Source organism: Empidonax traillii, unplaced genomic scaffold (assembly GCF_003031625.1).
Source record: "Empidonax traillii isolate 1590-97213 ecotype Southwest subspecies unplaced genomic scaffold, ASM303162v1 scaffold217:size1918799, whole genome shotgun sequence".
Taxonomy (NCBI): domain Eukaryota; kingdom Metazoa; phylum Chordata; class Aves; order Passeriformes; family Tyrannidae; genus Empidonax; species Empidonax traillii.
The window spans coordinates 1652275-1676503 of NW_020955410.1; the positions used below are offsets into that span (position 1 = coordinate 1652275).

General features: G+C 34.2%; 1 protein-coding gene across 1 annotated transcript in view; it reads right to left on the reverse strand.

The window, feature by feature from the left end:
• MALRD1 (MAM and LDL receptor class A domain containing 1) overlaps nt 1–24229 on the reverse strand; it is a gene marked incomplete at its 5' end in the record, with an annotated part of 241799 nt that overhangs the window by 41602 nt on the left and 175968 nt on the right. The window contains 3 exons of the mRNA XM_027887586.1: nt 4738–4804; nt 6885–7010; nt 10266–10541. Of these exons, the coding sequence (XP_027743387.1) occupies nt 4738–4804; nt 6885–7010; nt 10266–10541 (469 nt within the window). The remainder of the gene's footprint in view (nt 1–4737; nt 4805–6884; nt 7011–10265; nt 10542–24229) is intronic.

Genomic DNA, 24229 nt, shown 5'->3' on the forward strand with positions numbered 1-24229 from the left:
ATGACCCCTAATTTCTTGGGTAGGTATATAGGCTAGATATAGCTAGATATAGATATAGATATAGCTTTATCCTATTTTCCTTGTTCAATAAATCTAAAAGGAAATTATTAGGAAAGAAATTAACTCAGTACCAATTTTTTTGCTTTGTTTCTTTCAATCTGGTTTGTTTGAACAGTGAATAGTCTGCTGTGCTTCAGCAGCTACCGTGTCAGCAATCCTCCTCAACTAAAGAGGGAATTTCTGAGAGCAGCAGGATAAACAGCTGAAATGGAAACTGCCATCTTCTCCCATTATAAACTCACTTTACTTATGAATTGGGTGTTTCTATACTGTCAGTCTCTAGACTTTGCATTTCCATCAAATTACAGTCCAGAAGCTTCCAAACATTTTAAAGTTTGGAATACCATTATCACTCCATTTTCATGACATCCTGTGTGATATTAAAATAATCTCCCCACTTTTAGTTTTTAAAGATAACTACCACCATCAGTCCTCAAAAAATAGTAAAAAAGCACAGGTAAGAGTACATCCAAAGTAAAACATATTTAGAAAAAAACAAAACAACTACATTTCTCACTGGAAGATATTGTCTAGTGAGGATAAGAATTTCCCTCCTTTGTCACATGTGATACTCAAATGGAAAAGGTATCAGTCTACCAAGTCATTGCTGAAAGCTGCATGCCACTTTCCAGGGCTCCTTCTCCAAAATTTATTGTACTTACCAGAAGTCAGTATTTTGAAGAAAAAATCATATTCTGAAAAAATGTCTCCACTACCAAAAAAGTATTTTTTTTTAATTCTGTGGAATACTGCTTGCCATTTTAACACTGCGAATAAAGTACTTCATTTGCAATTTAAAATAGTTCATTTCTGTTATAATAATAAGCTCATTTTAAAAGTGAGAAGAAAAGAAGCAAAAAATAGAGAACCAATTAACTTTTAGTTTTTCTAAGAAGAATAAGCAAAAATTCCTCTCCTCTGAATTAATTACTACCCTGTAAATTATTTTTCTTAAACATAGAGGAAAAGTAATCTTTGCTGTTATCAAATAAAGGAAACAAACAAAATAAGTTTCTATTTTTTGGGCCAAATCAACATTTCGATATACAACTACAAAAACAACCAAAATTAATTATCTATGTATACTGACTCCTTGGAATTCTAATCTCTACAGCTCAGTTAGCTAGATGGTATGTATTCAATTAATTTTAAAACTGTTTAATGAAGATGTATTTCTAATTTTTAACACGATTTTTTAATTACAGGCCAGTGAATGTAATTACGTTTTTTGTGCTAAAGGATAGAACCTTCTCATGGTTCAAACATTAATAAGATCACTCTATTATATTCATTATCACTCATTATACTCTTAACTACTAGTCAGTGTAACTGCTCTGAAATTTGGTATATTACATTGAAAATATTTGTATAAAATAAAAGGAAAGTCAAGCACTGTATTATGCCTTTTCAAACCTAAACTATTTCATTCCATTCTATTTTTAGAAAGGCCTGCAGCAATAGGATCAGGGATAGTGGTTTTAAAGTAAAGGAGAGGAGATTCAGACTAGATAGAAGGAAGATATTTTTTACAATGAACATAGTGAAATGCTGGAACAGGTTCCCCAAAAATGTGGTAGATTCAAGATGGGATTCTGAGCAACCTGATTTAGTTGAAAATGTCCCTGCTCATTCCAAGGGGTTGAACTAGATTAACTTTACAGGTTGCTTCCAGCCCAAACCATTTGCTGATTTGACAATGATCTGATATTTACTATATGTGAGGTTTAGTACATTTTAAATGTGCATGTTTTGCATTATTCTTGTCCATTTAGATCAGAATGAAACTTAGGCATTAAGAGTCTGGTAATTTTTTTTTTTTTTTTTTAGTGGTTCTTTTTTTCAACACTAGTACAGTCTTTGAAGCCTCACCATTCCATTTCAGTGTGTTACAAACACATTTTTCCCAGCTTTCTTGTTCTCGTCTATATCCCTCTCCTATATTTCCAGAGGTCTGGGGTCTACTTTGAAACAAAAACAAAACAAACACAAAAAACCACTGGACAAAGAGTTGGGGAAAGCATACATATAATCAAAGGAATGATTTTGAAATCAGAGGATTGAAATTGAAAAATTCTAATCATTACTGCTCAGACGATCATGATTTGCATGTGCAATCGCAATAGCTGGTTGCCAGCACCAGACACTTGGCTGCATGACTACAGAAGGGACCTCCGTCAGGACAAATAGGAGATATATTTTGTCAAATGAGAGTGGCCTTAGAATTTCAGACAAAAGCTCCATCTAGTTTGGCAGACAAAGAAAACAACCATGAAATAGTAAGAACAAGATAACCATGTTTGATGTGCACCCCAACTAGCCTTATGAACAAATAGGAGAAGCAAATGCAAGTGCCTTTCAAACTTAACTCAAAAATTCAAATACCAAGGAGGACCAGGACAACCATCAAACTGTTTCATTAAAGTAGGAAGGTAATCATCACCCACAAAGCATCATTTCTCTGCATTTATTCACAAACTCTCACTGAGAACATCCATGAGTAGATCAATAGTCTCATTCTCAAATACTGTGACCTCTCACTGATATTAGCGCAATCATTAAGCACCAGCTAAGAGAAGCTTTTCTCAGTAGTATGGACAGAAAATACAGCAAGCTGATATGCCAGCTCTGTTACCCACTCCAATATATACTGAAACTTTATCTAGACTTGTACCCACTGCCCCCTTTTCCACCTGGTCTACACATATCTCTTCATAGAGGGATGTCAGAGCTCACCTTTCACCTGCTACTAACCTTCCATGCCTCTTAGTTACTTACTACTGAAAGAAAGCCAAGTTGATGCCCTAAGTATTCACCTTACATATTTAAGCGAAATTAATCACATGTGCGCACACACATGTGAAAATAAAAATTTCCCTAGGAAATGAAAACTGGTATACTTCTACATTTTTTATTTTAGGTACATTTTTATTCTTTTTTTTTTTTTTCCAATGGTGTGGGATTTCAAAAAATCATGCAGAAGTTCACCTCAGAAATTATTACCTCTCCTGCCATTATTATATGTAGGAGTAATTGTAAAGTCTTGAATGGTATTGAAACCAGACTGTTGATCTGGCTACCCTTTTTCTTCTCCATTTGCTATTCTCAGTCATTTCCCTTGCTGGCAGAGTTTTCAGGAAGCCTCTGACTATTACTACATGCACTGCTTTTCAGGTATTCCTGAATAGAGATGACCTATTTCCCCAGCACAAGCACATAGGGCCCTCGGAGTTATGTTAGCCCAACAGTTAGGTCATTTTCATTTCTGTGCCTTTTCTCTGCCTATTCATTGCATCAGAATTAAATATCATGTTTCTTACTGAATGCTGAGGAAAAGTACCCTATTTAGTAGTTTTGTTTACTATTTTTATTCCAACTGTCTTTTATTTCTGTGTATAAAGAAGACTTGCTAGTTTGGTTTCCTCTCTCTTGCAAGTCTGAACACTAGTTCAAACCTTATAATTCTCTTGTATACTTAAAATCTCAATTACTCCCTCAGTGCTTTGTCCCCACAAACAATTTTCTTTTTGATCAATGATTTAATCTACAAACTGTAAACTTGCTGTTCCAAATCCCTTTATTTTCTGCTGACTTTTCATTCTATTGCATCTGCAATATTTCTCTATTGTTTTTGTCCCTTTTCTCTCTTTACATGTTCCAAGGAGTTTTGAAACAGCCACCTTAATGAAATTCCAAGCTTCTTACAGAGACTATTCTCTGTGCTATAATAGAGGACATTCTTTGGGAAATCTGCAGGTAATTAACAGTGTTTTCTGAAGGCCAAATCAAAGTACCTTCTATGAAAGTGCCTATATTTTCTGCATATATTATTTATTACATTTCTTCAACGATAAAGGATAAACCTGTCTTGAAAGACAAAGCAGGCTTATTAATGTGCATTTCCTAGCAACTAGGAGACAACTCTTAATGTCTAGTCTTGACTAAGATAGATACTCTGATAAAACAGTGAGTTCTTTATTAATCTGGCAAACTCTTTGGCAAGATCCACTGAAGCATGTGAAGGACAAAAGCATGATAATGCATACCATTTCTTTCTTTGAACTTTAAAAAGTCTCCTGTAATTTCCCAATGGGAAATAGAGTGATAGCTTGTGTAAATGAATCCCTTCATTTATATCCCTTCAGATAGCCTGAGACACTTTATAATGACTTGCACTTCCTACATCAGAATTGCATACACTATTTCTTTTTCAGCATAGAGCATTTCCAGTAAAAAATGCAAGCATATGTTTAAACATATGTGTTTTTGTGGAAAAACATTACTTTCTTTTTCCAAACACATGCCAGAAAGGTAAAGATGAGTATGTGGCCTACTGTAAAATCTTATCTGAGGTACAAAACATCCACTGCACATAAGGCACAGAAGCATGTGTTGTTAAATGCTGATGTGCAACATGAGACACAGAAATCAATGTGTCAGGCCAGCAGGTTGTCTCATGTAATGACATATGAAAGTTACAGAAAATTCTATCTGATAAATAATACTCTTCTCAAAATGTGGTTTATCTCACTAAATGTAAATAAAAATAGTGTAGACATAAAGAGAATTTTAAAAATACACTTCTACTGAATGTAATTTCAGTCTCTGGGGAGCAAAACATCTTTTTCAACAGCATGTTTATCCAACCTCAGTCACAAGTCAATCACCGATGAAACTTACTGGCATAATGGAATGTCATATTTGATGATGCATCTTCCTCCATTTTTGCAGTATTCTTCAGGACAAACTGCAAACATAAAATTAAAGATTATTATTTCCCTCTCTTTGTTGTTACTTTTGTCATTGTCTGATTTTCAAAATGGCAGAATATTCACACCTGTCATTTCGGTGCTTAACACTTCCAAAACTACTTCTTTTAGGTGTGGTCTTGGTGATACAAGTGTGAAGTCATGAGTACTTTATGAGCAATAGCGTGCTCTTGATCTTATAGAAATCCTAATGCTTCACTTGAACAGGCTTCAAATTTTTCTCAAGTCAGATCTTCATCTGACTCCGGAAATGAAGCTTTTACAACTGAATCTATTTTCAAATAATAAGAATATATCAAATAAGACCCAAATGAACTGAACTAATACTTAATTAGTACCTATATCTACCTTATTATTAAGAGCTTTTATGTACTGGTGATGAACAGACACTCCTGTATGACCAATGCTTTTATTAAAGATATTCAGAACTTCAACACTCAGAAACACATTCTCCTAGGAACTAGAGAAATCAGGCTTTCAAAGAGTAAAGGTATTTAAGTAGTTGGTGATATCCTATTAAAAATCCTTGATGTCCCTTAACTTAGATTTCCATATCATCACATTTAGTTTTACTGAAGCTTAGTTTTATATTGCTTTAGCAAGAAAAAACTCAAAATCAAAATAGAATCCCCTCTATCTTTAGTAAGAAAATGATTCCTAAAATTCAAAGTAGACCTAGAGAGTTCCGGTTATATGCCAGTTGTTTATTGAGGCAGATAACAGAGCTATTCAGTGTGGACACATCCAGTTTTAAGTATAGATTTTGAGAACTAAATTACTTACTTAATAGATCTGCTTTCTGATAAAAATGCTTCTGATAAAAAAGTGGAAGATTTGTAATTTACTGTCATGCAAGTCTACTTGTTTATATTCTGTATTCTTCCGCATTTAAGTAGTTTCTGAACATGTTCCTTTTAATTTAAAATGCTTTTTATAAATGAAGTTTATCAACTATGAATTCTCTATGAATTGTAAAATCAGTAATTTTTTTAATTTTAAAGGGTGATTTCTTCTCTCACATAGGCAACCTGGTCTAGTGGAAGGTGTCCCTGCCCAAGTCAGGGGGGTTGAAACGAAATGATTTTTAAAGTCACTTCCAACCCAAACCATTCTATCTTTCTGTGATATATAATGAACACAATACTTGTGGGTAAGTTTCACTCCCAAAGAAACTAGTGAAAGCCTTCTACCAGTAAGTGTTTGCAAACTTTTAGTTTGTGAATAAACATTTAATATATTAGAATGAATTATGTTATTGCAATATGTATCATACATTATGAACTTTATCACATAACTCTTACAATTGTAAAAACAGAGAGTTAAATTCTAATGTATCTTCAGAAAATCTAGGGGAGTACTGTTAACACTGGCCCAGAGTTTGTAATTGTCTTGGGAAACAGCTGCAGTAATTTTGTATCATTGAATGGGGTGCTTTGAACCTAGATTTAATTATTTACATAATTATCTATGTATTTGTTAGGTTTTATTAATAAAAATCGATTCAGATTGAATGTGTATTATTGTCCTGTACTTATCTTTCTCCGCCATTTAACCATTGCAAACCAAACCTTAATATTGTGGCAAGTTCACTGTGCTATTTTTAAACATGGATTTGCAATACACTTGAAAAAACCAACCAAACAAAAAAAAACCCAAACAATCCTATTCACTCAAAAATGTGGGTTAACAAGTGGGATGCTCAACTGGCTAAAATTAAGGGAGTGCCTAGTAGTATAGTAGGATTAGAAGGGTTTGTTTGTTTTGTTTCTGGGTTTTTTGTTTGGTTTTTGTTTGTTTGTTTGTTTGTTTGGGTTTTTTAACAATACGTTTATACCTTAAGAAACACTCCTTGTAAAGATGTTACATAAGATTATTATTTTTCATTTTTTTCTTCCTCTTTCATCTGTCAGACTTTCATCAGGAAAACTCATGCCTGATATTATTTGATAAAGTTTAAGAAGAGGAAACTCAGTCAAGTTTGAGGATTGCCTAAAGATTCAGTAGAAAATAGCTATACTTTCTTTGTTTCAAATGATATTTTTATACAAAACTAAGTACCTGAACAGCTGGACTCATCAAGGCTGAAATCAAGGCAGTCTGCATTTCCATCACAACGTTGGGAGACTGCTATACATTGATTAGTTGATGCACATAACAAAGAACCATTGAAACAATCTTTAATGGCTGAAACAAAAAGTAACAGGGTGGTTATTATCAGCTGTATTTCTTTTTCTCACTGTTAAAAAACTAGCAGAAAATACTTGATTCGCACTGTTGGCTATAAACTTGCATCTGTGTGACCTCTGCAAGCTTTCATCTTCAAAGGCATACAACTTTACTATTGAATTGCTAAATAAGAAAACAAATACAGAGCACAGATGGTAGAGAAACTGAATTTTCCCACATAATATTTGTGAAGAAGAGGAGGGCATATTAACTTGTAATGTTGAGACTGTAGGCAGCAAAACCCCAAAGAAAACCCATAAAAAGATATTACAGAACATGATCAACTTTCATTCATAAACTAGTTTTAAAATGATAGAATCAATTTTTAAACATATTATTTTAACACATTACAGAGGGAACAGTCATACCAACGGATCAAACTGCTAAATACTTTACAATTCAAGACAATGACGCTAAGTTACTAGTGCTGAGGTAAAGAATGTTATGAGCACAATAGAGGCATTGAAAACAATGAAGACATTCAGGTGACATTATCAGATTTTTGTCTATATTTAATTTTCCAGGTCCAGATAAAACCTATAGAAAGTCTGTTTAAAGGAATACCATTTTTAATATTTCCTAGGTATTTAAAACCAACCAGGATTACAACATTTCGGTGCACTACAGAAAATTGAGAAATCACTTTTTATTTGTTGGTATTGGTACTCAATAAGATGGTCATGGGGTTTGTAAAAAAGTAATGTATACATCCCATTGATGCTAATATGTTTGTTTTAGATTAAATAGGTGAGATAATGCACCCTTTACTAAACTGACAGCAAGAAGAGGGACAGCCAAGTAGAACATCTACAACTGGAAAACAGTTACATGATATTCTTGTTAAATGCAATTAATAATAAAATCCACTACATTAGTTGATATAAAATAATATTAGCATAATCTTGTACAACCTAACTGCTGTGTGAACTCTACAGGAAATTCTGTCTGTGTATATATCTCTAAGTCATGAAGAAAAGTATTTCTGTGATAGAAACTGTGGTTTTAGTAGAGATCTGACTAATGTTTTTTGTTTGTTTTGCTTTGTCCTAGTTTTCTTTTGAGCTTTATGCTTAATCTCTGCAAGATGCATTTTGACAACTAGTCTTTATCCCAGGAGAAAACTTCCCCTGACAAATTCCTGAATTCAGAACCCAGAACATTTTTGACTACCTGTTGTTAAACTTAAATGAATGAAATTACTATGGGACACAAAATGGAAGGTGTCAATAATTCCTAAACTGAAGTTTTCTAAAATCACCAGGTAGATTGGATCCATGTCAAGGAAAATAAAATTAAAATTCAATCTAAAATCTGAAAAAAATTTAAAAACACACTCAATCTGTTCTATTATTACAGTACACATAGGCTGGACTTACTAGCAAATCAATTTTTTAGCTTATGCATAAATTTCAATAAAATAAATAAATTTTTGGAGATATTTACTTTTTCTCTCTGACCTTTCTCTGTTGACAAACTTCTATGGCTTTTCACATGTTTAAAGTAAAAAGCTAGAGATTAAATGCTGTGCTCTCATGGCATACACAGTTTGTTCTGAGCACCAGCTGTGACAGCAATAAGCTTTCCACTGATTCCATTCCAAAGTAACACTAAACACTTTCTTTTTGCTTTGCCTGCAACCAGTATCTTCTTCATAGAAGAAACACAAATTGCTGCTTCTATATTTCTATCTTATAATGCCAATACTTGCATGTCTCTATACTGAATTTTGGAGTAACAATGTGATTACAGACTTGAATAAGTTTCCACCCCGCTGAGAACCCCAAAGGTGTGCAACATCTATGGAGAATTTTTGTTCTTTGATTAGACCAGTGTTTATTTTCCACTCAATCCCTGGGCATTATTTAGAAGTCGAAGTAATAGAATAAACAAAACTGAACAAACCATAAAGCAAAGAAAAAAACACCAAAAAACCCCCCAAACCAAACAAACCCCCCAAACCCCCAACATTTCAGTTCTTTGGGGGATACTGATAATTATGGAAATCTTGTTGCTTTCAGATTCTGAGATTCTACGTTAACTGCTGTGGTGTGGAGCTGGGATGTGCATAAAATAGGACACAGCATGGAGGTACAATAAAAGACAGATCGAAAAGGAAACAAGGTCAAAGAACATTAATGATGAGAGGGTTGCTTGAAGAAAGAAACATGTAAAATTTCTACATGCCTTCAGGTTATGTAGAATTTAAGATAAGAGGTATCTCCAAAATCATGTCTTTTGCCAACAAGACCACAGAGCTCACTTCTAAACAAAAGACATACACAAATAGTCTGCCAAATCCATGCCAGTCTGGTACACTAATTTGCTAAAATAAATAGTATGTGCATGGCCTGCATTTATATTCAGTAGTTTTGGTACAAAATATTAAAGAACACAAATTTCTAAACCTCTGCAAACTGATTATTTCACCTTTTTTTTTTTTTTTTTTTTTTTTTTTTTTTTTTTTTTTTTTTTTTTTTTTTTTTTTTTTTTTTTTTTTTTTTTTTTTTTTTTTTTTTAGTTTCTGATAAGGATGAAAAATAATGCTAGAAAAACTTTTACAGCATGAAAAGTTTAGGAAGAAAAGGTTTTATATGTAAAAATCCTCTTTTTTTTCTATGTAGCTAATTATTTTGAAATTCCTAGAATGCAACACTTGACCTCAGTTCATATACCAATAGTGAAATATTTTGAAATGGGCAGACATTCTCTTAGTTAGAGTTCAAAGCCTGTTGTCCTTGTGTTTTGTCTGTGAGCCTTTTTCCTTGCTTGGGGCAGAGATTGCTGCTACTGCATGAACAGACTTGATTTCAAAATCCTTGAAAGGTCAGGACTGTCTTGAATGTTACTGAATTATAGAACTGCTAAAGTCTATCTGTCATATTGGAATTAGAGATTACAGAGGCAATGGAAATGCAGCTGACTGATCTATGGAAAAAATGTAGAAATTATTAACAGAAATACAACAGAAATTTTTAAGAATTTACAAAAGTTGATAGGCAGGGAATAAGAATGCATTAGCAAAACTATTTGGAAATGTAAAGTGTCTCTGCAGTAGTGTCTCTGCAGCATTATATGTGATACGTAGTATTTTTTTTTACCAGTGCATAGTGAATGTTACACTATACTTCATTATATTGTTGTTTTTCTTTCCTGAAACATCACTAGTTTAGGCAAGTTAGCATTGCCACAACTATAGCAATGAAAGTAACTTACGGCAGCCAACTTCATCTTCATTAAGGTGGCAGTCAGGCACACCATCGCATTTCAGGAGGGACGGGATACAACCTGTGGAGGGACACAAGAACTCTGTGTCCTTGCAGGAGCCTGGAGTCACGGTGGTGGGCCTCTCCATGGGACAGTTCATTTCATCACTTCCATCCATACAATCTTCAACCCCATTGCATCTTGCAGCGAGGGACAAACACTGCTGCACATATGCACATGTGAACTTATCACTGCTGCAAGTTGGAGGGTGTGGATCAGCTAATCCTACAAGAAGAAAGAAGAATATTTATTGATTCTCTTCTTTCAAAAGTCATTCATGCTGCCTTTGAGACATACATAGGGACTGCCAGGAATGCAGCTGATTTTGGTTGCTAAATTTTTTTTGAAAACCCAATTCAACATCTATAAAAACACAGCTCATAAGTGCAGAACACAATATTAAAAACATTTTGTCTCATATTAACTCCATTGTTATTGCTGCAGCATTTTGCTTCTAAAACTCAAGTTCAGCATTTATTTTGATGCTATTACTTCTTATGGCATGTACACATAGAAGGGTTAATACCAAAGTATTAGTAAATCTTGTCTTTCACTCTGTATCTGGAAAGCATTAAAATAACCCTCAAGTTACAATCTTCCTCTATTTGTATTCTGAGCGGGTGAACAAAAATCAAAGACTATGTAAGTCTTGATCAACAGGAAGCATAATTCATGGAAAGCTATAATGAAGGATAAGGTCTGAACCTTCAGCAGAGTAAGAAAAAGATTTTCATAAAGTAACAACAAAGATTTTTACTGATCTAGTGTATCATCACTCTATAGCTTAGTTTGATGTGATAGGGAATAAAATTAAAGAAGATATTAGATAAAAGTAAGTTTCCAGGGTACAAATAAATTAAAAACGTGTTCTTAAAATTTCAGACTTTAACTAATTTAGACAGCAGATGAAAAAAAGTAAATAGTCCAGGCCGACTTGTTTTACTGGAAGAAAATACTGGAAAAAGCTTTCTGTGATCATGCATATAAATAAATTTGTCTCAGACACTAAAGTTCTTTCCTTCTTTCTACAAAAATCATTGCAACTGAGTTTTACCAGCAGAGGGTTCACATCTTTATGGGGACTCCAAATTCTAAGCAGCTGACTGGGCTAATGTTGTGTTCTTTATACCATCCATGTATATACCAGTGTCTCCCATGGAAGCAATGTGATGGATTCCTGTACTTTTTTTGTGCATTGAAAAGAAAAAAATCTCTAGAATTTAACCTTAAACATTTTATTTTTGTAAACTCAGTTTGCACCAGATGAGTAAAGAATATGATTGTTATAGACAAGGAAAGAGAAATTAATGTCACCACTTCTGTAAAGATAGGAGATTTGCTGTTGGCTTGGGCTGAAGCAAAGCAGATCAAGCACAAAAATTATGGGTGAGTTTTAGCTTGTTTTTTGAAATGGTGCAAACATTGTTCTCCCACCTCAGATGTTAAATTTTACTGCCACATTAAGGCATGATGCTGTAAGGGAGTACATAGATTTTGGGAAGATTTTATGACTTCTAATCTAATGGTCATAGCAGTATGATTGTGTATTCTGCAATACCAGGCTGGGGGTTTACAGCACAAGAACTTTGCTGAAACATGCTCAGTTTCTAAAGATACCTGCATTGCAAATATCAGTAGAATTTTGCACCCAAACTGATTAGCTTCTAATGCATTCAGATAAACAGAATACTAGCCTTATTTTACTATCTTGTTTCCTGTGAAACAGTTACAAGGAAAGAGCTCAAATTTCTGTCTAAGATAGACCTTTTGATTTTCATATCGACTTTATATAAAAAGGTTATAATTAAAACTCTTCATACAATAGAACATTCCTGACATTATTTCATAACACTAGTGTTATTAAATTCTATCATGCTGCTAGAAAAATGTATTTGATACACTAAACATAATCTAAACCTAAAACAATAGAAATGGGTTTTGATGCATTGAAAATAATAACCCAGTGATCTTTTGCCCTATTTGTATTCAGAATTATGTCACAACTTATGTCTCAAGAATGTGTACATGGGATTGAAAAGATTGTGGTTTCATATGCTTTATAAATATGTTAGTTAAAAAAAAATTATTTTCACTTCTACTACTTCAAAAGGCTTATGAAAGTTCCATTTAGGTAGTTGACTACAGTCGTTTCAATTACATAGTAGATTGATTTTGAACAAATTAAAAGTGCTCTATATTTTGCATTTTTTTCTACTATAGTACTTTATTTTAGCAGATAGTTAATGACAGTAGCTCATAAAGGTGTTAGAATTTGGTTTGTCATATAGAATTTGCATATAAGAATTATTTTGTATTTTGAGTTTGCACTTGCACTGAGTAAAAAAAAAGGCTATGACTATATTCAATTGCAATTTTTTTCTTTCTGTTACTCCTGACCCTTTCCTCACAATGCCTAGGGGACATTTAGACAGCAAAAATGACTTAAGCTGCAATCAGTTCTGCTTAGACACGTGCTTTTGTCCTTGCATAGTCCTGTGCTTGTTTTTCTGTGTTTGTTCTGAGATAGTTGAAATCAACCCCAGTTCCAGTACGTTTGACTGTCCTCTGGTTGCTTGTTTATGTTGCAGGAAAGATTGCATTTATAGGATATTTGTGAGCACTTCTGATCCAGTTTAATTTTCTATACCTGTCTGGTTCATGATATGTTTTCCAATATGCTTCTATCCAAGTTTGTTCTGTAGCCTGAACCCTCCTTTTAAACTCAATAATTCTTGAATGTGTTGCTTGTTACGAGTCTGATCTTGAGTGTTAAATTATTTTCAGACTTTTGTAGCACTGATCAGTTTAGCCTTATGGTCCAAATCATATAAAGTAGTTTATGTATGCAAATAATCCCCTACTAAATTCAATATTTAGACAAATGCTTGAATGCTTCATTGGATTGTGGATTATTGTCATGGGAATCTGGCCAGGGTCAACCCACTATTATTATTATTATTATTCCTGACTTGCATAACAGTTATTTTAGAGTGCGCAGTATTCACTGAGGGCAGCAAAGATGTGTCCAATTTATGGTAGAGGTTAAATCAGGGGTAAGGTTAACCAGGGATCTTGTTGAGGTCTGGTTTATGTTTTCAGCTCATTAATAAACATCCAAAATCATATCCGGAAATATCAGCAAAAAATCAGCAAAATAATTTCAGATCAGCACCCTGTATAAGATGAGGATATACTTCAAAGACCATAAGAATCTTCCCTTGCTTTTTAGCTCACATTATGTATTAGTTCACATTTGTTTGGTTTCAGATATAATAGGAAAATTGTGCTCTGGATGACATTTAGTAAAACATCAAGATTGCCATAGTCTACCAAAACTCTACTCCCAAGTTCAATCCATTTTCTTTGAATAAAGTAAGTTGTAAATGTTTTCTTAATTATAAACTAAATCTGCCAGGTAAAGATTTTGAAAATTTATAAAAATATTATTTTGCATATAGCTAACATTTAAAACAAACTAATTAGGAATATACAAATGTAGAAGATCATTACATAATTCCAACTTAAAAGAAATATCAAGCAACATTAGTGCAAAACTAATTACTTGTATGCAAAACTACCATCCATGTAATTATTTATTTTAAGCTCATCATTTTAGTATGTCCCATCGATATGTTTCTTTCTAAAGAGTGGCAATATTCATTCTGTTTTCTTGCCACTGGGAAGAATTTAACTTTACCACTGCAATGTGGTTTGCAGTGAAAAATGAGCTGGCACTAATGACAGATTCCTCATAAATGCCCTCCATATGCTGAGTCACACAGTGGTACACTCACCCAACTCAGCCATGGAAACTAACTTTAAACTTAAGCATATCCATGAATCTTATATTCCCCTCTTGCAGATATATATGAAAGTTATTTAAACAGCAAAATCTGAAGTATACTTCTTCGATGCAAATTGGCTGTCTCTTTGTGCCCCACATGTAATTCCTGTCACCTAATACTATTAGGTTCAACAATTACCTGATGCCAAGAAAACATTTCCCTCACCTTTTCCCAAATGCAAAAAAGATGTTCCCAACACAGCACTCATCTTCTGAGTGCTGCATGGCTCTCATTTTTAGACCTCATTCAGGAGTGGAGGAGATATTGTACAGGTTCCTCTTTTAAAAAGCAGTGTCTCTTTGAAGCAGTTTAAGGATTTGGAAATAAATCTACTGAAAATAATAAGTTCTAAGGAAGACAGGACAAAGCTCTCTGTGTCCAGGCTGCATGACCACTAAAAAGCAGGACTATCCTCAAGAATATGTTGAGTATCTGCACACAGATGAAAAGCAAACTAAAAAAACCAATTTCAGCAAAAATAACCTCTGCACGACAAAACACTGAGTCTGAATATAGATCTGCATGAAAAACAGCAGTAAATTGTTGATGTTCCATTACATCTAAAGGAATTATGACTTTTAAAGTAGCAAGCTGAGTACGCATCCTTATTTATTTTACTTTGCACTCAGTGTTTTATTTTGCATTTATTTTTACCTTGCATATGGCAAATAACCAAAATTAAAGAATGTGCATATAAAATCTACTTGTATATCATAAAAAAGGCATTTTAATTAGCTCCTAAAACCTGAGTTTTAATTTGGTCTTATTCCTTTGTGAAACTTACAACAGCTGTGCTGGCTGAGTTATTATCTAGGGCAGAAAGTGCTACCCTACAGGCACCTTCACACTTTTAAGGTAAGTTAGGTAGCTGAGCTAAATAGAACCACATAGAAATCAGGCTAGTGTGTAAAGCAAACAAAATTTGGCATGTACTGCTTCATGAACTGTAATAACTAGAGCTGGATATATCTGTATTTCATTGTCATCAGATCAAATAAATTCTTTTACTTATATTTTTATTGCAATGTGCTAACCATCAAAACACGTTACAGTAAATAGAACTCATGAGTTGATGATTTGGAAGAAAGGTGCCTTTACAATATGAAAAGTATTAAGTCAGTGAGTGCTCATTTTCAAGGACATAAGTAAGTATTTGTGGGATAGGGATTTGTAAAAGCCTTACTGTTGTTTGACAAATGTTTTCTGTACACATATGCTTTTTTGCTGTATTATTGTCTTTGCCATCCATGGAGTGTAATGATCCTCTTTCCTGACTATAAAGCAAACTCCACAGATCAGCACTGCAAATATTTCACTAATGAATCACAGGGATTCAGTCACAGGAAACCACAGAACTGCTATTTCCCAAATGTTAATATAACATAAATGTTTATCTTACACAGTCATTAGCACAGCAAGAACACACAAACATGCTTAATTCGAATGAAGCAACACCTCCAGGCTATCCTCCACTTTTCTGCCTTTCTTCTTCAAATACCAAGATATCTGCTACAGAGCAGGTCTCCATTTATATTTATATATCACCTGTAACAATGAATTTTAGTGAGCACTAGTGGACATTGGCATTAGAGTTAACACCAGGAAGCATGGAATAAAGTTGCCACATACGCTATTAGGCAGCATTAACTTAGTTGTATCAGAGCTCACTCTAAAGCCCATTTAAGTAAGTGGGACAACTCATATTGATTTTAATGGGCCTTGCGTCAGACTCTTGAAAACTAACAACCTGTCTGTATATTTGCATACGTAATTTGCCTAGTAAATCTAATAAAAATGGTGGACCTATTAACTGTAGCTAAAAGAGGCCAAAAATAACCCCCTCCAATGGTTTACATTAGAGAAGAGTATAAATTAATTACAGGCCAAATCCAGTGCATTAATTAAGTTGAAATAGGTGTCAGCCCTCACTTTCACTTCAATAAACATTGGATCAGGGCATGAAATCAGCCCGTTCAAGGTGGCTGCAAGGAAACAACCTTGTAAAAAAATTAATCAGACTAAAGTTGCTCAAATACTTTAACAATCTGTCCATGAGATTTTATCAGTTTCAATAAAGCTTCTACTAGAAAATAAAATGTTAATTTCCAAGCTTGTAAAAAAAGACAAAAAAAGGGGGAAATTGAGTCTGACCAGTTGAATATTTAAGTCTCTCCCCTTCATGACAAAGTAAAGGTATGTGGTAGGGTGGTGAAAAGGGTCCCAGAGACCCTGTTACAAATCCAGAATTAGCAAAAGCAGAACCTGGACCAATGACTTGAGAGTTTTTTATGTCTTGTGCAGAATTTATTTTAAATTATCACAGTTTGCTTACATACAAACATAATGGATAACAGACAGGTTTACTGACAGTAAAATCAAGCTATGATTTAGTTTTCACTCAGAGAGCTAGTGCTTCTGGTTGGGACAACTGACTACCTGTGACAGCAATATGGCAATATTTGCCATATTTCTGCTAAGAACAGTACAGGAATTGCTAGCTATGCCTGTTATAGTGATGGATTTATTTGCTTGTTATTTATTAGGAGCAATGATGAATTGGAGAGGCTCTGAAGCTTTTCTTTTCAACGAAAATGAAGTGGGCTGGACTATAGGACAGGTTTCAGTGGAGGAAAGAACAGTTTCTTGGAATCAGCACATTATCGTAGGTGGGATAAGAACTTTACACTATCTTTTATTTCTCAGCTTCTGAAAAAAGGTACAAATTTATCGTTATCAGTTGAGAAGAGCCCTGAAGAAAAGATTGATAAAATTTCTGTGATAAACCTTGATTGTGATTAACGCTTATTGAGGAGATGGATAAGTTTTACAAAATGAAGAACCTCATAATTTTCTTTTCTGTAAGATAGTATCATGAAATCATTTAATTCCAAAAATTATTTCTTTCCATCCCTCTGAGGAAATATGTTGATTTTTATGAACGAACTTAGCAAGGCAAAATGTCATCTCTGTGATTTGAGGGTTTTTTTGGTGTAAACAAATGGGGTTTGGAGGTTCAATATTAATGAAACTATTTTAATACACTATTAATAAATCCAAAGATTTTTAATTTCCCAAAAGACATCCAGCTCGATACAGAAGATTTCAGTATTCTGTACAAATTATAAGAATGCAGAGAGAAACTGAAGAATTTGGACAAAGATAGTATATTTATTGATTTAAACTTACACAACATATTCAGGACTTGCTAGCAATTATGCTAGTTTATACAGTGTGATTATCTTATCCCAAAATTATTCCCAGTTCCTTTTCTATAAAATCTACAAAGATTTTTGGCTTCTGATGCCAGCTAGGTCTGTGCACTGGAAAATACTAGAACAGGCTGAAGAAGCTCTCTAAGGTACTATGCCCTGAAACACAATTTTTAGTCTAAAAATGCAGAAATGCCCTATCTTTGCCAAGCAAAGAGTTTCTAAAGTATATACTGATTGGTTTCAGAGAAAAACTAATTAAGTGAAGAAACTATTTACAAATTTCCCTGGTATCTCCAATCCTCTATTACTACTAATCTTTCCTCTTATCCTCCTTTGTTTTTACAGGCAGCCTCCCCCAACAGCTCCCCCTGATTCATTTCTTTCCCTTGAGGAAAGAAACTGCCTAAGTTTCTTCTTTTTATATCCCTGAGAAAAAAACTCAACCTGAGAGAGATTTCTGCTTTACTACAAGCATGAGCAGACAAGCAATCTGTGATTCCCTTGGCTCTGCAACTTAAAGAAATCAGAAGTCAAGTCTCCTCTACAGAGTTTTTCCCTCTGATCTAACACTGTAGTAACAGCAACTCAGGCAGTTAACCCTTCCAGTCTTCCAGTATTTCCTACACCCAGGCTCTGGGAGTTTCACAGATGGATCATTGACTCTGTCTATGATGAGTCCTGTTCTCAGATGAGTCCTGTTCTGCTGCAGAATTTTCTCAATGTTGCCTCACACAAACACACACACACACACACAGGGACACAGACACACACAGGCGCACCCCTCAGCAAGATTCTCTGTGTGCCACTGGGCTATTTTTTTTTGAACGAACTTTACACAAACATCTACTCTACTTTTTGGGTTGTCTCTTAATTAGATACAAGTTCGATTTAGGCTTTTTTAGTAGTAAAATGGGATCTACTCAAGCTATGGGAGAGCATATAAAATTATCTACAAATGGATGGCTTCTAGGCTACTTCATTATTTGATTAGTTTGCCCATAATGTTTATTGCTGGTCTGTCAGGTTAGTGTTTATATAAGAAAAACATTCTGGTCAATTCATATTTTGCTTCTTGTTCAGTTCAGGATTCTTTATTTTGATGACCCTGAAAACAAAAATGGTTTGGACATTTCCACTAACAGTCAAAACTGCAGAGGTTATTTTATTATATTTGCTTTTTAGTTGGCAAATAGACAGCATTATGCAATAAGGAGGAGTTACGAAGGTAGTTATTAAATACTTTTGAAATATTTGGACACTGTAGCTATATGCTGTTTAGAAAAAAGCTTCATAATGATTAATAATTCCACATTTAGAGGAGTGACCCTGAGATTAGCTCAGTTGGTGCCAACTCATGACACCAAGGTCATGAGCTTGATCCCTGTATGGGCCATTCACTTGAGCTGGACTTGATGATCTTTGTGGGTCCTTTCCAGCTCAGAATATTCTGTGACTTTGTGGTGTATGAATAATGTGCACAGAGAAAACAAAACATTCAATTATCTCTCATCTCTGTATTGGAAAAAGTAAAGAGAGCTGTGAGTAAAAGAGTATTCAGTAATGTGGTTAAAGATTGTCATTATGTATAAACACACAGATCCTGTTGCAAAGCAAATGGAAGACTGTGGCAGGAAGAGCAAGGAAGGTTTATAAACAATCAGGATTCAAAGAGTGTGTTTCATGAAGCAGAGATGAAATATGGGGGAAAAGTCCTCAATATGTGGTTGAGCACTGGAACAGGCACCCCAGAGAAGTGGTCACAGTACCAAGCCTGACAGAGTTCAAGAAGAGTTTGGTCAATGCTCTCAGGCACATGGTGCGATTCTTGGGGATGGTCCTATGCAGGGTTAAGAGTTGGACTTGATGATCCTTGTGGGTCCCTTCCAACTCATTATATTCTGTGATTCTATGAATATATGTTGAGAAACAGAGAAATAATAACTAGCCAAGATGTTATGACATTAGTATTTCCAGGCATATGTACCTTTGCTCTATGGTTTGTTATCTGAAATCACAAGAGAAGTTACTCCCTTTTTTGAAAATTAGGTGCCTTCAAGACACCACATATGATCTAAAATTATAGTATGTCAGACTAATATTGATTTTTAAAACTTTGACCAGCCACATAGATTTTTATTTTTTCACTCTTTCTTTCTTTCTGCTATCTAGCTATATGGAAATAGTCTTTATAGTCACTACTCTTTTACTAAGTTATTAAATGAAAAAGTATTGAAATCTACCTTCATTCTGCTGTGTTTGAATTATAAACACTCATAAGCAGTTTGAAATAGACAACAGTGATGAAGTTCAATTCCTTCCACCTTAAACAAAGAGTATGGCCTTATAGCTTTGGCCCTTGGGGGCCTTCTCACCTTGATGCCTGCACTTGCACTTATCACAAATTTTGGTATGATATCACATATGTTCTGCTGTTGATTGGAGGTCAGTACAAATTATTTAACTCTGAACTAACTTCAGGATTGGGTCTGTCAGGTATGCATTTATGGTGAGATCTGAAACTGTATTATGGAGAAGTCTTAGAGAAATCCTACCCACCAGACAAAAGAGTGAATCACCAAGGTTTAAATAAAAGTTTCATACATTTCAAGACATGAATGAGAAAGCACTGAATAGCTTTTCTATTCATGAATATAAGCCTAGATTCATACAAGCAGCACCATATAATTAAATTTCTGAATATTAAAAATTTCCCTGGTGTTAACAGGAGAACAAACAAGTTCAAAGGAAAAAAAAACCCACAACTGAGGATCATTATTTTGAGATTGTAGTGCTCAGGAAGGTTGAATTACAAATGGCTGGAAAGGGGGAATGTACTGGGGAAAAACAGTAAGTATAGTTCTCCTTTTCTTATTCTCTTTCCCAGGCATCCATAACTGTTGGAGGCAGGTTATAGTTCCAGATACACTTTTTCATTGCTTGCTATGGCTGACCAGAAGTTCTGAGGGGGTTAATCCTAAATTTTGATTGAAATATTATCCCTTTGTCATGCAGTTCTTTGCAATATCATCGCTCCCAGAAAGTTAGAAAAGGTGGATGTAGCCATATCTCATGATTGTCTTATGATGGCTCAAAGAAATTGAAGATTCAGTCTCTGGAGGGTATTAGACTTTAGGGTACTGGGAAGCCTTTATGTACATTTTTTTAATAAAGACCTTTAGAGGTGGCTTGGACTTGAATGTAAAGCCAAAAACAGCCTTGTAATTCACATAGTGTGATTTGTTTCTTCTATTTGTTTCTTCACAACGAGTTAAAGAATAGACACGAGGCACATCCAGATTTATTTAATTCATATTAATTACTTCACTAAGCAATACTAATACTGAGCCGGTGATAAGCATGACTGATGTTGGAAAAACAAATATCGTTTTCTCACTTCGGAGCCGCAGGCACTGCATGATATTTGCGCTCCTGTTTATACCAAAGATTCATCCCAAATATTCATTTTAAAGTGTCAGCACTAATTTTTTGAATAAACCAAAACATTAGGGCAATTACCTAAAGTGGTACAATTTGACTTCACAAAGAGCTGCTACTAAATAGGGTCTAGTTGGTGACTTCACTGCATAAAAGAGCTGGAGCAGCAGTCAGTGTTGATTTTGTACTGGGATTTACCTTCCAGTTGCAGATCTCCACAAGCACAAATATTTTGCTTGGGTGATCTCTGAAAGATATCACAAAATATATTTACTATTTATTTGTTTCTTAAGAATACTGTTCCAATATATAGAAGTGCTGTTTAACTAATACATTACTGTTTAAACTACACAGAATTTGTCCAATCAGTTTATTTTTCCAGTAATGAGTGAATGACAAAACACAGAATTCTGATTTCCATAAGCAGAATAAAGTTTGGATATTAGGTATTTTTGCACTAGTGTTAGGATTTAAATTAGGTATATCAGTAATTTTTAGACTTTCTGTGATGCCTTCTGTTTCAGCTGAACTAGAAATACTATGAGAAAACCATGAATACAAAATCTGATTCAATACTTTGGAATTTTTGGTCCATCTGAATTCAGAAATTGGTATTTTTTTAACCTTTACTTTGAAAATTAAGATATTAAATAGAAATAAATGATGTTTTTGTTTGTTTGTTTTAAATCAAGATATTTCTGGGAAGTTTAATGAAAATTATTACAACTGAGTAACAACTAAATTCCTTGGTCCCTAAGACACACTAATTCCTGTAAAATAAGATCTCCACAGAATTTTATTGGCAGAAAGTCATGGACCTTGAAAAATGGTAGGAGGACATCTCATTAAGAAGATAATTCTGAACTTAGCTTGCCACTGACAGCTGGTACTGCAGCTCCCTCTGCATCAGCATCAGCTAGAGGCTACTTCTGCAGTAGGCCTAGCTTGACTTAACACTAGCCTGACCACACTTTATTTAAATGTTCAGAAATATTCTTGGGTATCTAGAAACTCTCATGGCTAATGAGGGCTGACTACTTAAAAACATAAAATCCACAGCTGAATTAGAGATGCTGGTAATGGTTTATTACTTAGAGCTCCCAATCAGCTAAATTGTGATTGCTTCTGTTTAGAACATGTTGCCTCAGGAAACTCAAAGTAATTAAAGAAAAGCTGAAAAATAGTAATACAGTGAGAGAAGAAAGATCTACAGTAGCAAAGCTATCTTCTGAAAGAAAGAACGTTACACAAAACCTGTACCACAAGTAATACACTTTTCTTTGAGCTAGGTCTTTGAATAAACATAATAAGCAAAAATCAAAGCAGAACTGACAACGGATTAGGCAAACTTTCCCACAGTTTCTGTTACAGAAAAATATTCCTCCTGAAATATCTACAGGACAGTGCTTTTATTTTATTTGAGGGTAATATCTTCAAATTTTACCATCTAAATTTTGAGGCAGTTATTCAGCAACAGCCATTAGTAAAAAATAGAACCTCCTTCTAAGTTGCTGCTCTTTGTCGGGAAGAGTATTAAAAAGTCAGAGGCAGGTTCTTCTTCCTAAACTTCTGTGGTTTATTTTATTACATGGGTTTTGTGCAGTTTTCTTGTCTCTTCACAAGCACAGACGTGGCTGACCTGGCCAACAAGGGTTATTACAATAGAACTTTTCCAGTAATAGTACAAAACCAATCTTAAGTAACAGCATCTAGATATAGTTTTTTGTCTGGAGAGGAGATTACGTATTAAGTCACAAACCCCATGTAGACAGAGCATGAGTTTTTGACTTATTCAACAATATAAGTCTTTCTCTTAAGCCCAAACTTATGATCTATTCTATTTGTAAGACACAGAAAGTGTGATACAAGTGAGAGACTTGGAAGTTTTCTACAACTGGAAAATCTCTAGAGAAAAATAAGGTGATTAGAAAATGTTGCTTCATTAAAATGACCTTATTTCTATAGTTATGATTATTTCAGGATTCCTTAATATACACTTTCCATGGAAGATCTTTTTCCTTTCTCTGAATTCAGGCTTGTTCATAGTAAATTACCAAATTTAGGTTCCACAAAGCTAGAAAACTGAGTTGTATAAATTGTTGGAATATAGAACTAGGTCTTCCAGTTAATTACTGGTACTTAATTTGAAAATTTCCCTGTTATGCTATATTATGCATGAAACTGCTTATGCAAGTCTTAAGACATGGCTAACAAAGGTGATTTACATAATAAGGGTAGAACAAATGCCTGTCTATGTACATAGTCTGCAGCTCATTGAGTAACATTCCAAAATATTATTTGCCTGAGCCTATTCTGAGAAAATAAACAAAACATTTGTTCAGCTTAACGCTGAGCAAATGCCACCTCTGTGAACTTATTCTTTTACTTTAAGCTTTAGTCAGCATGTGGTTAATTCTTGAAGGAGATGCTTACCACAATAAAAATAATAAAAAAGTGTCTTGAACAGTATGACAACTAGTTCATATGGAGGCTATCCTATCCAAACAAGAAGAATATTATCCAAGAAGATTTTTATAACTTTAATACTGGTGTTTATTTAACCATAATCATTCCTGTTTGTTCCTTGTGAATAAAGTTCTGCACAAGAAATGTTCTGTTTCTTTGGTTTTCTTCCTCTCTTGACTTTTCAAAATAAGGAATGGCCAGTATTTCTATTAGAATCTGTATTTGCACATATACTGCTCTTTTTCTGATACTGTATCATATGCTATATTTTGTTTGCAGAGTAGAGCACTACCTTCCACACAGAATAAACAGGGCATTACCAAACATTACAATTTTTTTCTACACAGATCAAGTCACTTAATTCCTCCAGAAGAAATGAGATTGTAAACTCTCAAGGGCCTGGCAGTGAGGCAAATACATGACACCACTGAGAAATTTTATGAAGAAAATGAAGAACTAACCTCTTTTAAAATAATTGTGAACCACTTTGATATTCATCCATCCCAACATAAAACCTTCACTATTTTTTTTCATACAGGAGAAAAACAATGTATTTGAATGATGATGGATCCCTCTCAAATATGGTTCATAATAGACCCTCTCAAATATGGTTCACTAACAGGTCCTAAATGGAAGTAATATTCTGAGTTGGTATAATTATTTATATATTCAACTTCTAGCTATAATACAAAAACTGTCTTCCACAAACCATGAGAAAATAACATTAGTCAGACACTGCACTCAGACAACAAACAGATAGGAGCCCTTCTGATAGGTTTAATGGCTTTCCTTCAGGGAAAAAATTAAAAAAATTGCCATGAGGGTCATACATGATAAATTTGATCTTTCATTTCATATTTTTCTTTCCTTTGAAAAAGACATCTTTGCATGATAGTGCTGCACCCATTTCTTTTCTAAATTTTTTTTGAATGAAGTAAAAACATAGCATTATTGT